Raw genomic sequence first — 15504 nt, forward strand, 5'->3', positions numbered from 1 at the left:
GGGGGGAGAGGAGGGAGGAGAGGGGAGCGGCCGACTCACGCCGTCGCGCTCTCAGATCGTAAGGACTCCGTCATTGGGGCGAGAGGGTGGTGGAAGCGGAGGAGGGGGGAGGGCAGCGGTGTCTGAAGAGCTGCGGTGCTGGTACCAGAGGTCCTCAGGGAGCCTGAAGGAGAGGAGTCACTCACATTCGGGATCTACTTCCTCCGAGACAGGGTCACAGCAAGGCACTCTGGGACATAGTCGAGGGAGTCGAGTAGGGACACTCGCCAAGGGCTCACCAGGTTGGTCTTCTTCATTTATTCACATTAAACCTTTTCTCATATCGGTTAAAAGTATCGTCATGTGTTTTAAATAAAACTTTACACTATTCCTGTTTATTTAAATGTATGAACTTCAGATTACGAGTGTTGCGCTGCCAACCGCCCCAAATAGCTCTGGGCATTTATTTATTTTTTCGATGGATTGGAACGGGGTGAAGTGTTGAGCATCAGTTTGTAGCTTCATGTCAACCACTTCCGTCTGAAATGATTTGTAGTCTGTTGCTGCGTTGCTTGTAGTGTGAATACAGTTTAACATTCAAACCCTCTTTGCTCGTTCTCATATTGTCCCACTTTTCTCTTACTTTAATAAAAAATAATGAATGCTTATAGTAATATAGTAAAAAACTAAATCAAATCTCACTGCATTGAATAAATGTAAAAATGTAATTTTCATTACTTATGGCATTGTACTTAAATCAGTTTAAGGTATAAGTTACATGGGTAAATGTCCAGTACTGTATGTGCTCTGTAGTAAATGTCCTGTGAGTCTACAGAACACAAATATGGATTCGAGTAAATCCACAAAATTCTCTGTATGTCCATTTTGTGGACATACGGAGAAAACTAACTGCCCCGTGTGAGGCTTGAACTCACGACCTTCAGATTATGAGACTGACGCGCTGCCAACTGCGCCAACGAGGCCTGTTTTGTGATGAGTCATGTGACCTCTCTCAAACATGAGCCCTGGGTCACATGGTTCTTAGTGGACACATTTAAACTATGTGAAGCATAGTTTACATTCCTTTGCCGCTCACAATACTTTAGCTCCTCCCATGTGTGTTTGCTCTGTTTTCTGTGTCTCCATGTGACTTCGATACATGTGTATTTTAACCTTTTGTCTCTCTTACTCATGTTGAATGTGTTGTATCTCATTCAGCATGACTAACTGACTGAGTTTTTTCCCCCATAGCTGCATCCCCTCACAGCCAGCGGAGTATGACGCCCTCCAGCGAACACGCCGCCACACCAACACCCCCCTGTAGCCCACAGCACATCCTTAACTGGCAGAGCGGGTAAGAGACAGACCAACACACACACACGCACGCACACACACACACACACACACACACAGCAGCAGACCGGGTTGACAAGATGTTTGAAGAAGAAGATCTGAATTCACATTACAAACTGCATCTTGGCTACTCGGCTTCTTTCTCTCCATCTTTCTCGACCTCACTCTAACATCCTCACAAGCTTTGACTGTCTGTTTTATCCGTCATCTGATATTGTTTTACACTGCTGACCTCATCTTAAAGAATGTTTCTTATGTGATTTGGGTTTAACATCTATTTTCAAACCGTTATCGTCTCTCCTCACTCTCTCAACTTTTCATCCTATTTGAGTTATTGAGTCACTCACTGCGTCTTTGTTTTTCTTGTTTCTTCACTCTTCGTCCTGTCATCTTTCACTTCCTCCAATTCTCCTTTCATCATGGAAATTTCTCTTAATGACCTAATATTTGTCATTTCTTCCTCGCCTCCCTCTGTCTGCACTAACCCTCCTTTCCTTGTGTGTGTGTCCTCTCTCCTGGTTTAGAGGCACAGCAGACAGCTCTCCTACTGAGGACGTCTGTCAGTCTCCCCCTCAGCCCAGCTCTGATGCATAGAGGTACTGTCTGTGGTCTCGACCTCCCAGCGGTCTAAACCTACAGTGTACTGTTAGAGAAGCACAGCAGCAGCATAACAGAGTGAAAATAACCTTGAAGATAAAATATAATTCGACAGCAGTGCTGAAGTTATTCACAATCACACTGTTATTTATAGAAATCTGTCCTTGCACAGCTCTAAAAAGCGTTAGGCACTCATGTGACAATACTGGTCACTTTCATCATCGACTCTGGGGGGCTGACAAAAGGGAAGGTGGACAATTTCTTGCTCTTTGACGGTGGCGGTATCTGTGTCATGTCCTCCTTCTTTGGCTGTATCTGTATCTGATCTCTGCATGTGCTCTGCTCTGTGGTCTGACACCGACACTGTGGCTAATCACTTACAGGATTTACTAATGGAAATACTTACTGTAATCACGTGCTGTAAGTGTCGTAACACAGAACATTCTTTAACAAACAAACAATCTCAAAAGCAGATAAATGCTCGAAACCATCGCAATAGTATCTATTTATTTTTTTATCAATGTACCTTTGGAGATAAAAACGCTCCTCTCTGAAGTCAGTCTCACCCTGGTCCGTGTCTTCCTCTGCAGGTCTTTCAGTGACAGCTGTTTTCCCAGCAGCCCCTTGTGTTCAGAGCTGGCAGATGTGCAGTGGTACGGACATGATAAGGCCAAACCTGGAACGCTGGTCTGAGACCTTCCTGTAGGGCCCAGAAAAGTCCCACTGCCCTCTCCTACTGCCTCTCCACTGTCCCTCACTACTACCCGTCGACAACCAACAACCTCATCCTTAAGGCCCCTACAAACAACCCTGCCCTGAGCGGACTGGCGGACTGGCGGACTGGATATGAGCCTCCCTCCTTCCTAAATCCTGCCCTGCATCCATCTCACCACCTCTTTATTATGCCCATGTATCACAGCTCAGCTGGACAGGGACACACTCGCTGGGCTCTGGTGAGGGCTGATTTCACAGGACACACTGAGAAGTGCCACCTCAGCTGTTGAACTGTTGCCCTGCAGCACCACAGGGCCCGTTCTCTACTCACCCTCAGCACACAAGAAATGGGGCAAGGAGGGGAAAAAAAGCGATGGGAAGAGAGAGCACAGAAAAATATCAAACAAACAACTCAAACTCAACAGAACCGGCATCGACCATTCCAGGATCTGTTTCATATCTCATCTTTGGTCGTCGTCCCCCCCTCCCCCCGACCTAACTAACTCCTGTTCACTGCCACCCAATCAGAGGATACCTGCTGGATTTGAGCCACCAGTTTAAAACCCGACTCCAGGCCCAAACAAACTGTGTTGGATTACATTATTCCATTAATGTTGTTTGTCTTTTTTTTGTTTATTTGTCCCCGCATATTTATAGTAAAAGAAGATGACACAAACTTTCCAGAAAAATCAAGATTAACAAACGTTTAGATGACAAATTCAACTCCTCTCAGTTTAACCCACAACCAAAGACAACTTACTGAATTGACTGTTCACACCAGGGTCCCTGGACTGGTGCCATACAGTCAACTGTATGAGAGTGAATTCACAGTGACAATATCAGGATGGTTTATGGGACTCTTATCTGGGATATCGATGAGGACTATAGCAATAACAAACATTGTACAATATGGACTGGTTTGAGCCTTCAGAGTGAATTAAAGCAGGCATTTTGGAGTGTTCTCTGCTCTGCTCTGCTTGGAGTAAAAGATCATTAGTGCATCATAGATGAAATTGGGAGTTGTGGTTATTGGGTTTGGCATTTATCTATGCTTATTTCAGTGACTTCATTTTTACAATTACTGCAACATTTCATTTTGGCTGTAGTTTTAAAATAGAAACAAGACATTCTGATTCCACTGTTCCACATTTTTCATTTTCACCCCTAGAAGTAAATAATTTCTGTCTGTTGACGTCTGTTGGAATTACTTGTGTTTGATCTTGAGGCTGTTCAATGATAACTCTCCACAGTGAACCATCTCTTCCATCACAAGTGTCTCCTCCTCTCTGTTGGTCTCGGTTCTAAGCCGGGTCTATCTGTCAGTCCCCTCTTTGTAGCACCGTGCTTTCTCATCTTTCTGTCCGCCTTCTTCAACATGACAGGAGCAACATGACTGGTGACAGACAGCGTGAACTCAACGCCGACAAGAACACACATATTAGGGACACACAAATAAGTACAAACGTGCCAAACATGTTGGTGCTTTACATTTGTTCTGTAATTCAGCACTGGAGCAGCCCCTCCTTCAAGCTCCAAACAGTAAAGCCCCACAGTCTATAGCCATTGTACAGACACTCAGACAAATATGGTAGAAATGATGATCAAACGTACTTTGAAAAGCACAACATGAACACTGTCTATAAGGGCTGGACCTACAATTAGTGAATTTTCATTTTCCACTCTCAATATTTGAATAATGAGTTGTATCAAAGTGCATCAGAGGGGAGGTAGAAAAGCCAGAGCCACGGACAAGGTGTTACAAGACTGTGCTCTTTTTATTAGTACGAGGACTTTGAATTTTAGGTTCGACAATATTTAATCCCCGCTGTCAGGGCAGAAGAAAAAGCCATAGCCAGATCTGAAACAAACAATTCTTTAACCCTCTCAAAGTGGGGGGATTCTTTTCTCACACATCCCAACCAACAATCAGATTTTCAGATCAGGGATGGAAAAGCACACCTGGTTTTTGTAAGAAGGAAGTAAACCTCTGCATGTTTTATTCGTGTCTAAATCAATCTCCCTCATCTTCCCCTAAACAGAGTCAAGAATAAAAAAATGTAATGTTGCAAAAAAAATAAAATCTGAATTGGTGTTAGATCACTAAGATAAAGACAGATTCTACATAGAGAAGTGGACATATTGTTTTCAACGATGTGCATCTTTCCCTGTCCCTCATAGTGTTGTGTTTCCTTCATGCACTCACACCAGTTGTTGTAATTTGCCACTTTCTAGACTATTTAAATAAGAAAGATTAGTCCGCTCCCTGCATGGTTGGATCTCCAAGAGTTACCCACCCATGCCTGGTCAGATCTGATCAGTTTTTACCCAGGATTGGAACCAGCACCCCCTGGTTACCTTATTAGAGTGCAAGTTTGACCCTGCTTTCACTCACTCAAGGTCTTTGTCCACAGTTAGTGTGCTAAAACACAATCCCATGCATGCCCTGCAGATCCACTGACAACCCCCCCCCCAAAGACATTCAGCTCCCGACCTTCTATACGCTAACATTAGCACGTCTTGCTCCATAGTGTGCCCCATCTCGACCTTGTGGTGATCTCTGACCTCTGAGCCCGATGTGAAGAAGTGTGACGTCCCTTCCCTCTGTAGCTCCAAACACACCATATTTTCTGTGCTTCATAGAAATGTGTGAGGTTTTTTTTGTAATACTCCCAAGAGAAATGAACTAACTCTTTTATCAGTCTTTTCCTGTATGTACGGAGGGGAACTGTAAGGCTTTTTGGGGGTTTGTAACATTCACATTCATTGTTTTACAATGTTCCATTTTATATGAACCAGTATTGTTTTGTTTTCTTTAGTTCTGACATTGTAACAATGCATTCAGGTGCTACAAAATGACCAGTTACTGCTTCGTCACGTAGGATCTAGACATCTTCATTCTTATCAATAGATTCAATTTACCAGATGTGCAAAATGAAGCTTATTTTAACAGACAGTTTAATAGTAGAAGACACTTCCCCAACCGGACAATAGAGCATGTAACTTGATTTTATCAGTTCTGTTCAACTGTAACAATACATTAAAAGGTGTTGTAGAAAAAATGTGGAATTGATAAAAAAAAAAATAACTGAATTCCACAGTTAATTTATTCTTTTTTCTATTAAAATTTGTATAGTAACTTTACATTTTTCAAAACTGTGTTGTTGGAAATTGATGATGAATTTTCAAGATGAGAAGCAGTGTTGGTTCTTGAGAGTAAGAAAAATAAATTATTGATGAATGTTCTCAAGATTAAGCCTACTTCTGTTTTTCCTTTTTGTTTTTTTAATTTAGTCATTCACTGACTCCCAGGTGACTCAGATCAAATCCGTCCAGACCATCCTGCTGTAAGTACCAGACAGACTTATCAAAGGGGATCCCATCATGTAGTCACCACTTCCTCTCCTCCGGACACACTCACTCTCTTGTCAGCACATCCAGGACCTCAGTCACTTCCCTCTTTCACTCTGGCCTCCCAAGAGAAGGAGAAGAAGGATTTCCTGAGGGGTCAAAAGGAAGAAACACTCTAAAGATAAAATATATTACTAATCAGCCCATCACAAGATTTAAACAGCTGCACAAATGCATCTGGGCAGGCTTCCTTTCACACATATCGTCGCTTTAGATTTGCAGGCCAGTATGTCACATGTTTGGCAGCTCCCTCTGGTCACACTGAATAAATCTTTCTCTGTGTAAATGCAACATGGATCCATTCAAGTGTTCCAGCAGGAGATGCAGCCATCTGAACAAATAGATTGTTTGAGGCACTCAACATGTTCATATCATAAAACACCAGCTTCACACACTACAAACACACACAAACACTAGTTTTGCTACTTTGCAATATAAAAAAGTGGTTTATTTCAGAGGAATCAGTTGTCAGTGTCTGTGAGGACACCCAACCTCATCATCCTGCTTTCTTTTATTCTCCTTCTGTGTCCATTTAATAATGAATCCCATGTTTCTCTTTGTACTCTTTGTGTTCCCATAGCAGCTCTTCCAACCAGGCAACAGCTGGAAGCTGTTAGCCCGACATGCCGTGAGAAACTAGCTCCTCCGTGATTTTTTTTTCACTCTTACAAGTCTGTTGGTGTGCTAGTGTGTGTGAGCTTACTATAGGAGGGGTGCATGACCTAGCTTTATATCCTTAATGAAATCCTCCATCATTCTTCACTGTGTCGGAACCTCTGTGAGGACCACTGTGAGTTTGAGACCATAAAAGTGAGGACATTTTTGCAACATTATGGCATTTTGTTAAGTCCTTAAAGGGACAGTTTTAGGACTGGGACGCAGGGTTTTTATGGTAAAGGTTGAATTAGGTTTAGGGTGAGGTAAGGCCTGAGGTAAAAGTTAATGTGTGAACGTGGAAATAAAGATATGTTGGAAAAGTGAAGAAATCAGTGCAGGCTTACTAAAACAGAGCATTTATTTACACTCAATGGACATTCGATTAAAACAGTTAATTCCCTTTGTTGCAAACATTGTTGGTTAAATAATCGCAGCTTAGTGTGCATTCATCTTCTCTACAATATATGGCATTGCCCTGACCAACAACTAGTGTTTCTACTTCTATTTTTGGCAACTGATGTGAAACAATTTCATCATCTATTCTTCTTGCACTAAACAGAGGGAGCTGATTTGTGGATCTCACAGAATAACATGACAAATCAGTGGCAATGCTGCCCTCTAGTGTTCAGCACAGAGCAGCAAAATGGGAAACTGGAATCAGTTTTAACAATGTTGGATGAACAGATAGCTGAGCTTTAAAAACATATATATTTTGATTGAAATGTTTAAAAAGTCAACTCTGTGTGTTGTATTCACAGTATTTAATTAACATGCTGTTTATATTTTGTGGGTTTAAACTCTGCTGTTGCTCTTTGATTGGGGAAGTGAATTTGAAGCTTTTTGGAATCCCAAAGGAGAAGTGAAACTGAATTTCACAATATTTAAAACAATTTTGGGTCATACCAACCACACAGACGCTTATAAACAAAGGTAACTGACTTTACATTAAAAAAAAAAACGCTGATCAAGCAGAAGTGTCTTTTTTCAGGTCTTTGAGTTTCACTGAGTGTATTCCACTTGTTCCAGTAGAGGCCCGTTGGTTTCATTTGGATCCTGAACAGAAAAGAACAAACACATTCAGACCTCATTAAATAATCTGAACTGAACACTTTGCTTTTTAAAGTTGGTATCTCTGATTTATTTCACTGGAAATCTAGTTGGGGAACAACTTCCCACAGGAAATGTCATCATCTGTCATCACCACAGCAAATCAGCTGACAGACATAAACTGTGTCCCTGAAAAAACAAAGTGTCTCTCTGTACATCTTACTATATCTACCTGTGAGAGGCGGCTGTAGGCCTGAGTGTGGGAAGAACTGTAGCGACGCAGGCCTCTCAACGACAGGAAAAGTATATAGAGTGACGCCAGGCAACACTGTAGGGTAAACGCTATGGAGCTCCCCTTTGCAACATATGAACCAATACGCTAGTGAGGAGGATGGGTGGAGAGAGAGAGAGAGAGAGAGAGAGGAGGACAGTTCACTCACAGCTCAGGAAGCATTTCTTCTAATTCAGTAAAAAGTAGAGGATGAAACAAGCTTTTCATAATGGTTAGAAATGTGTTGTCTAGGGGTTATTGGTGGAAATAATACAAAAATTTAAATTGCATTACAAATCTACCTGTTGGTCTGTGTTGAGCACGACAGGCTGAGTTGACCTGAGGCTGTTGGCCAGGAGAGCAGAGAAGCCAAACAATAGACTAAAGAGGTTCAGACCCATCAGAGCGATAATCTGTTCATGAGTTATGCAAAAATTAAGCAAGGCAGCTGATGACGTTAGCAAAAAAAGACACATTAGAAATTTCTACACAAAGTATTTACCTTTAATTTATTAGCTTTCCTTTGAACCTCCATAGCCAGAAACCCAGCAGCCACATACTGTAACAACACAAACAGTTATAGTTGTATTATTTTAATCTCTCTCTGTCTAAAGTGTTTATCAGTTGAAACAGATGTGGACTCACAAATAAGCTTGACCACACTGGCGTCGTCATGCGGATGGAGCAGCTGTAGCTCACACATGCATGGGTGACTGTGGCCAGTATGCATGTTAATGCACTGAGGATCTGCACCACCTGAGGGGAAGCACAAGGTATGAAGCAGGCAGACAGTTTAAATGCTTAAAAAGCGTAAAAAAAAATGTTAACCAATGGTTTGCACAAGCAAAAGAAAGTAGAATCTCACTCCTGTGACTAAAAGTCTGGTATTAACCACCGTCCCAAACCATCGATGAATCCTGCCGTTGATTAGCTCCCCGTGTTTGGTAACCTGGGTCAGTGGGCGGGTTGAGGGTCTCTCTTTAAAAAACACCTGGTACAACCCCTCCTGGAACATGTTCTGCGTCATCTGTTGAGTAAAACAACAGCTACTTGGGTAGGAAAACAAAATGGATTTCAGTCATTGTGGCAGCTTACCTTCGCCAAATGTTGTAAAGCTTTCACTCATTTATCCACGGTCCCTCATATCAACAGAAAATGTCATCCAGCAAAAAATGACAATTATTTAGACTGATTGTTTTCTCACGGCAGAAAAGCAGATCCCAGGGGTCAGAGTTCACTTGAGTTGGTTGATAATGTTTGACCGAAGTCCACTCTTCAAGGAAGCGATACAGGGAGATCATTGGTCATGACTAAAGAGCTTATCAGCTGGTTGACAAAGGTTACTGTGACATCACTGGTTTCATTTTGGAGACAGGTTGAGATAATACTTTGTGTCCTGACTCCATTATCCACTCTCATATAGTACACAAAAACAAAATACTTACTAGTTTATATGATACACAAACTTCCCAAAGTTTACAATTACGTGTGAAGCAAAACTTATTTGCACTCTCTTTTCAACAAAAAAGAATTATAATCAGAAAATGTGTCAAATAAAAGCAAGGGACAACAGAATAATGTTAAAAAGGCAAGTTAAGATATTATGAGGGTAATATGGTAAAGTATGTAATAGCAAAACAAAACAGCATTACAAAGATAATAGAAAAAAAACCTGGGCTCTTTGGAAGGTCTTCTATAATGTTTTATTTGACATATATGAGACAAATCAGCAGCCTATCCATGATTTTTGCAAAGGTTCACTTTTCAGAAATGTCTTTAAACATGCTGACATGGAGTAACTATGAGCTCCCCCATAGGCCACTGCCACTGCAGTATGCTGCTTGCTATACACACAGTACTCAACTCCATTGCTTCAATTATTGTCCACTTTTACATTAATATAAAGCAGCTTTGAATAAAGCATAGCTTGGAATCCAATGTCATTAGTGACTGAAGCTGTTGCTCATTATCATCAGAGTAAACAATGTTTGTGCAATCAGACATTGGCATTAAAGAAGCATAACAATAATATGAAATCATGGAGACAATTATGTGTGGAACATGATGTTCAGTACGTTTGGGACATGATATTAACCCTTTCACGCATAGTGGTCACAACTGTGGACAGCTATTTAAAAAGCTGTTTGCTTATAACTGCAAAATAAGCAAAATAATAAGCAGATAAGAAAATAATAAAGAAAAGAAAATAAATAATAAAAGGGAAAGAAACTAAACTAAATAGTAATGTCTACTACTAATTAATAATACAACAAAAATACAAACTAGCTGAGGTGGTGTTTAATGTTATCACCCTCTAAATAAGCATCCAACCCCTTATGCTGTAAAAGCTCTCTTCTTCAATAATTGCCCAATTTAAAATGTACTTAAATTAGCTTTAAAAATCCATAAACTAGGATTCCATTGAAGCTGTTGCACGTTACAGAATAAATTATGTTTACTATAATCTGTGCAATGACGTTTTGGCATGAAACAAGTGAAATGTACTTGAACAACATGTCATTGTCACCGTAAGCTCGGGGCTCAACATCATTTAGTTTGTATAAGCTGTTGTTTACCTGAATATCCCAGCAACACGTCAGTGAAATGAACAAGCCAGGAGAGCTAAGAATGACACATGAACGGAGCATGAGCATCGCCCATCTCGGCCAAAAAGCCTCAGAAGGCAGCAGAAAGAGGTCACACAGCACTCTGAGGACCCAGATGGACACAAATTTAGAAGATCTGTAAGTACATAGGGCACGTCAGACCCATTCTGTTTTTCCTGGCAGGGTTTCAGTGTCGTTGTCCTCGTCTATCCCGCCCGTGTACAGGTCAGCCAACCTGCTGAAACGGGGTCCCCAGAGGGCCAGGCTCTGAAAGTCCTTCTCCTCATCTGAGTCTGAGGAGTTGATTGAACTGAGCGAACTTGCTTCTGAACCAGCACCCTCATAGTCAAACACCAAAAGAGAGTCATAAGGAGGAGCGGTGGGGTCACTGTCTGCAGCATGCAGGTTCTACAGGGAAAACAGATTGCAGACTGAGTTAAAGCACTCAGAAACGTACAATAAATATTGCACTAATACATTCTGTGGATCTTAACAACCTTAGATACTAAAGATATTCCTGTGTAAAAGTCAACATAACTCACATCCTCAATGAATTTGACAATCTCTTCATTGGCTTGGAGTTGTAGGCGGTAGCATGGGCGGCTCTGGGCAGTAGGAAACACATCAGTGCAGAAGACTTCAGGACGATTATCAAGCCCTCTGTGGAGCTGGCTCAGGTCATACTCCTGAAGAACACAAAACAAGAGTAAACAGACACTCACCTTACATCAAGGTCTGGCAAGGGAAGCCAAATAATAATAAGCCAATTTTTCTAATAGCCATCAGGGGGGGACTCCTTTTGATGCAAAAAGTCAGATTGCGTGACAAGAAAACAAAATGAAAGCCCTTTCCACTTCCATTCCTGCCACTTTTAAACAGATATAATATTTCTATTATCCAATGTAAGCAGCCATCTGACAGCGCAGAGGTCTCGTAATAGTTGTATTAAAACCTCCTGCTCCTACCCGGTCCTCTTCACCTCCTCCCTCTTCGTTGTAGTAGAAGATGTTGTCTCTGGGTTCGTCTTCGAGAAGAAGGACATCCTTCTCTGATCTCCTCTTTCTTCTCAGCAACAGCAACAGCAGTAAGAGCAGTACTGTGGTCAACAGAAAGATCTGAGCAACTAAAGACAGATTTACAGACATAAGGCGAATATAATAAATTTGCTACATACAGAGAAGACCAAAAATTGCTCCCAGAACTGAGGTTGCCAGGGAAGAACCGTGCAGACGAAGTGCAGTATGTGGGATGAAGCAGGTAGAGACAGCCCCTTGACATTGGCACACCTCTACGTCCAGTGTGCTGTCTTGGTACAACATGCCGACATCATAGATTCGCATCAGAACATAATACTCCCCAGGTGACAACTCCCGTCTCGGAGCCAGTGCTGCCACATCATCTGCAAGTAGAGGAAAATATTCAGAATCAAGAGAAGAGCTTGAGTTTTGAGTAAATATTTGTTTATTTGTGATTGTCATGGACATCCCTGTCTAACTTTTCCATTCGACAGCATTGTGTGATTTAAATTCTGCAACTTTTCAGGAAAAAATTTGTAGTTCCTGTACCTTCCTGTAAGTCGCTTTGGATAAAAGCGTCTTAAATGACTGTAATGTAATGTAATGTAGTTGTCATTTAAATGACTACATATTTTCATGTCTATGTATACTGTTAGCGAGCTCTCTTACTTGTGGAATTGGTACTAATAGTCCAGTTCATCCTGTGCTCTCCTTGAAGCTCCACAGTAAACGGTCCTGCATGACCAGGTCCGTCTAAGTCCACTATATCCAGCAGGGCAGGAATAGGATCACTATTGCATAGACTGGCTCTCCTCTGCTTAATCACAGGACGATTGTCATTCACATCTATTAAAGTCACAACCAGAGTACCCGTCCCTGTAGCCGGGATGGTATCTAGAAGAATGAAGAGAGAAGGCTTAATGTTTGGCGAATGAGAAAGAAGGTTGTAGCAGTGTTTTCAGGGAAGACCAAAAGTATAAATGTACCATTGTCGTAAGCCAAAACTAGGACTGTGTATTTGCTGTCTTTGACATAGTATGATTCTCTGTCCATGTTGTTTTTAACTTTGACTGATCCTGAGTCTTTATCAATACGTAACCAACTGGCAGTGTCATTATGTAGTTTATATCTGAAAAAAAAAGCAGAGACATAACCTGATTACGACTAAAACAGAATAGTGTACCTGCATATAAACACACTACGTACATACTGTGGCCACATGTAAACAGTACGTGTGTTGTTGTTACCTAACGCTCTGTTTCCTGGCTGTGTCTGGATCCCTGGCTCTGAGGTCGACCACAGAGCTCTCTGTTTCCGCATCTTCTGAGATGCTTTCATGGATCTCTGCCGGACTGAAGACAGGAGGCTCGTTCTTGTCCGTGACTGTTACGGTGACCGTGGCTGTCGAGGTTGACACCCATCCAGAAAACGACACCTCGTTCGTCACCACCACCAGCATGGTGAAGACAGGAACGCTCTCAAAATCCAGCCCCTTGGAAGTGAAGGGGAGCAAGGAAAGACGGATGAAGTACTCTTTGTGTTGAGTGAAACAAGTCTTCTATAAAAAAAATGGACAGATGTTTTCCAACCTTGGCTGTTTTGAGGATTCCCTCCATTTTACTGGAGCCCGTGGAGATGTTGAAGTGTCCTCCCTCGTTGCCTTTGATTATTGAATATCTGGTGTTGGCATTTGGAGATCCTAACTCATCCTCATCAGTGACTTTTAGTCTTATTACCTCCACTCCAACTTCATTCTCTTGGACTGATGCGGATATCTGGGGTAAAGCATGAAACTGTACTAAATGCAGTTTTACAGATTAAGTTTATTTCAACATTATTATGATGTATTTGGGTATTTTTAACTCACAGATGTGACAGTGAATTGTGGAGCATTATCGTTGCTGTCAGTGACGCTGATTATGACAGCACAGGTGGTTGATAGCCCCTCCCCCTCCATATCAGCAGCTTCAATGGTCAGCTTGTACTCTGGGTGAGTCTGACACAGGAACATGGAAGAGTTACAATGGAAATGAGGAAAGAGAAAGTCTTCTAGAGAGAAGAGTGGTGATCATATTACCTCTCTGTCCAGTCCGCCTGCCTTCACACTGATCGTTCCACTCACTGGGTTTATGGCAAACATGTCCTCTGTGGGCGTCTGGGCCTTTATCCTATACCTTATTACAGCGTTGTTTGTGTTTGGGTCATCTTTATCCACGGCTGTTACCTTTATGATGGAGTCACCTGTTTCAGACAACAATACAATACTGACTATAAAGACCGAAAATTCACACTTTAGTAAGAAAAAGTTTGCTGAATCATTTCCTCACCCATGTCGGCACTTTCGCTCACTTGGCCATAGAAACGGTTCTGAGTAAATTTTGGAGTGTTGTCATTCTGGTCAATGACATTGATAACGAGCTCCATGGGCTCCTCAGCCTTCATGCCCTCGTGCAGTGCATGGGCCCACAGCTGTAACACACACAACATACTATTCTGATAGCATCAGTTTGCATAAGGATAAAGACAGTTATGGGATTGACTGTTTAAAAAGTGAGATTACGCTTTTTGTTTTAGCTCACGCTGTATTTGGCTGTAGCCTCCCTGTCCAGTGGCTGGGTCACAAACAGCACTCCAGATCGCCGATCTACAGTGAAAACACCCTCGGGGGGCTGATCAGCACCGGGTCCAGTGATGCTGTAGGTTATCGACACCTTTTTGTCATTGTTTGACTTTATCTAAACAAGAGATATTTCAGTCAAGACCGCTTTAGTCAAAGAAAATTTAGGGAAAATGCAATCAGTTCTATTTGCTTAATACTACGTTATTTACCTTCACCATCAATTTAGGATATGGACCCCTGTCATTTTCTGGAAAGCTGATTGCTGGAACAACCCATTCCCTCTTCATCCGTTTCAAACTGCCAGACAGGTGCGCAAACTCAGCGGTGGGGAGCTGCTCGAGGTCCAAGTCACGGTTCTGTTTGAATCAGAACAGAATTTTCAACTCAGATATATAATTTCAATCTAATCGATATATCATTTCAATCTAATCGATAAACCAAGTTCAAGCTTACCTTTAAATGTTTGCCTCTTGTGATTTCATTACTCGTACAGTTGATTCTGTTGTTCAAGCAGCGTGGCTGAGTTTCTGCTGCAGCCAGAATAGCTAAACACTGAGGAACCAACATCATTCAAACTTTGTCCAATTCAAATACACCATCCCATAACTCACTTAAGGAATAACACTATACACACTATATAATAATTTGATATTGAACTTAAATGGGAGTGCAATACAGTTTGGGTGTAGGAAGGCATACATATTTTGTATTTGAGTATTAAATAGTATTATTTACTTCTTGTACTGCACTTTACAAAAACAGAATTATTCCATTTTAATATACATTTTGCTTTTAAGAATACAAAAACACTGAGAGCTGTTCAGACATAGTTACGATTTTAAACGACAAAATGAAGACAAAAAAATATACCAAGTGAAAAACAATAAATATATTAAATATAAATGATATACAGGTGAGCTCAGCAATAGAAAGTTTTCTGAGTGCAGGAAGAAATGTTCAAGTTATAGTGAACCAGTCACAATAAAAACTAGTGACTGAAAGAAAAATAATTATTTATGTTTTAACACTCACCCACAACAAAGAGAGCACCTTCCAAGTCCTTCTGTTCTCCGTCATCTTCTTCAGCATAGAAACCCTACAGGTCTTTCCTCCACCGTCGCTGCTCTGGGTCTGCTGCTCTGTTCCAGTGGCAGCCTGCTAAGTTTGTGGTGTTTACTAACTCACCTTCAGAGCTCCTCAGTCAGCAGGATTAATATATTATCTCCCAGACTCACT

The 15504-nt window shown here is 41.5% G+C and overlaps 3 protein-coding genes and 1 non-coding gene across 6 annotated transcripts in view; 1 reads left to right on the forward strand and 3 right to left on the reverse strand.

The window, feature by feature from the left end:
• frmd4a (FERM domain containing 4A) overlaps positions 1-5884 on the forward strand; it is a 58231-nt gene extending 52347 nt beyond the window's left edge. The window contains 3 exon segments of the mRNA XM_054619774.1: positions 3-281; positions 1231-1333; positions 2520-5884. Of these exon segments, the coding sequence (XP_054475749.1) occupies positions 3-281; positions 1231-1333; positions 2520-2622 (485 nt within the window). The 3' untranslated portion in view covers positions 2623-5884.
• Positions 890-962, reverse strand: trnam-cau (transfer RNA methionine (anticodon CAU)). The gene has a single exon. It is a non-coding gene; the product is annotated as a tRNA-Met (tRNA).
• Positions 5885-7045: 1161 nt separating the features above from the next.
• Positions 7046-9306, reverse strand: si:dkey-30c15.13 (uncharacterized protein LOC558731 homolog). 3 transcript variants are annotated; one of them, XM_054619816.1, is made up of 7 exons: positions 9122-9306; positions 8892-9044; positions 8672-8782; positions 8529-8585; positions 8329-8439; positions 7988-8134; positions 7046-7761 (listed from the first exon to the last, which is right to left on the reverse strand). In XM_054619816.1, exons 2-7 carry the CDS (start codon positions 9039-9041, stop codon positions 7708-7710), a joined length of 630 nt encoding a protein of 209 aa, XP_054475791.1. In that variant the 5' UTR covers positions 9042-9044; positions 9122-9306; the 3' UTR covers positions 7046-7707. The 3 variants fall into 3 exon arrangements, with proteins under 3 accessions (XP_054475791.1, XP_054475789.1, XP_054475790.1); XM_054619814.1 differs by having other exon boundaries at positions 8892-9053; positions 9122-9305; XM_054619815.1 differs by having other exon boundaries at positions 8892-9053; positions 9231-9293.
• Positions 9307-10788: 1482 nt separating this feature from the next.
• Positions 10789-15345, reverse strand: LOC129107906 (B-cadherin-like). Its single transcript, XM_054619515.1, has 14 exons — positions 15301-15345; positions 14478-14624; positions 14228-14383; positions 13976-14117; positions 13726-13889; positions 13516-13644; positions 13238-13423; positions 12896-13140; positions 12635-12777; positions 12318-12542; positions 11807-12031; positions 11598-11728; positions 11175-11318; positions 10789-11040 (listed from the first exon to the last, which is right to left on the reverse strand). The coding sequence occupies exons 1-14, from the start codon at positions 15343-15345 to the stop codon at positions 10789-10791; spliced, it is 2334 nt and encodes a 777-aa protein (XP_054475490.1).
• Positions 15346-15504: the final 159 nt, after the last annotated feature.

Source organism: Anoplopoma fimbria, chromosome 19 (genome assembly GCF_027596085.1).
Source record: "Anoplopoma fimbria isolate UVic2021 breed Golden Eagle Sablefish chromosome 19, Afim_UVic_2022, whole genome shotgun sequence".
NCBI classification, from domain to species: Eukaryota; Metazoa; Chordata; class Actinopteri; order Perciformes; family Anoplopomatidae; genus Anoplopoma; species Anoplopoma fimbria.

Excerpts from the sequence above, each read along its gene's own strand:
- LOC129107906 (XM_054619515.1), bottom strand. The coding sequence starts at position 15,345 with ATGACGGAGAACAGAAGGACTTGGAAGGTGCTCTCTTTGTTGTGG. Across the intron at positions 11,319-11,597 it reads GAGGAGGTGAAGAGGACCGG|GAGTATGACCTGAGCCAGCT; the intron begins GTAGGAGCAGGA and ends TGTGTTCTTCAG. Across the intron at positions 11,041-11,174 it reads TTGTCAAATTCATTGAGGAT|AACCTGCATGCTGCAGACAG; the intron begins GTGAGTTATGTT and ends TTTTCCCTGTAG.
- si:dkey-30c15.13 (XM_054619814.1), bottom strand. The coding sequence starts at position 9,053 with ATGACGCAGAACATGTTCCAGGAGGGGTTGTACCAGGTGTTTTTTAAA. Across the intron at positions 8,586-8,671 it reads CAGTGTGGTCAAGCTTATTT|TATGTGGCTGCTGGGTTTCT; the intron begins GTGAGTCCACAT and ends GTGTTGTTACAG. Across the intron at positions 8,135-8,328 it reads TGCTCAACACAGACCAACAG|CGTATTGGTTCATATGTTGC; the intron begins GTAGATTTGTAA and ends CCTCCTCACTAG.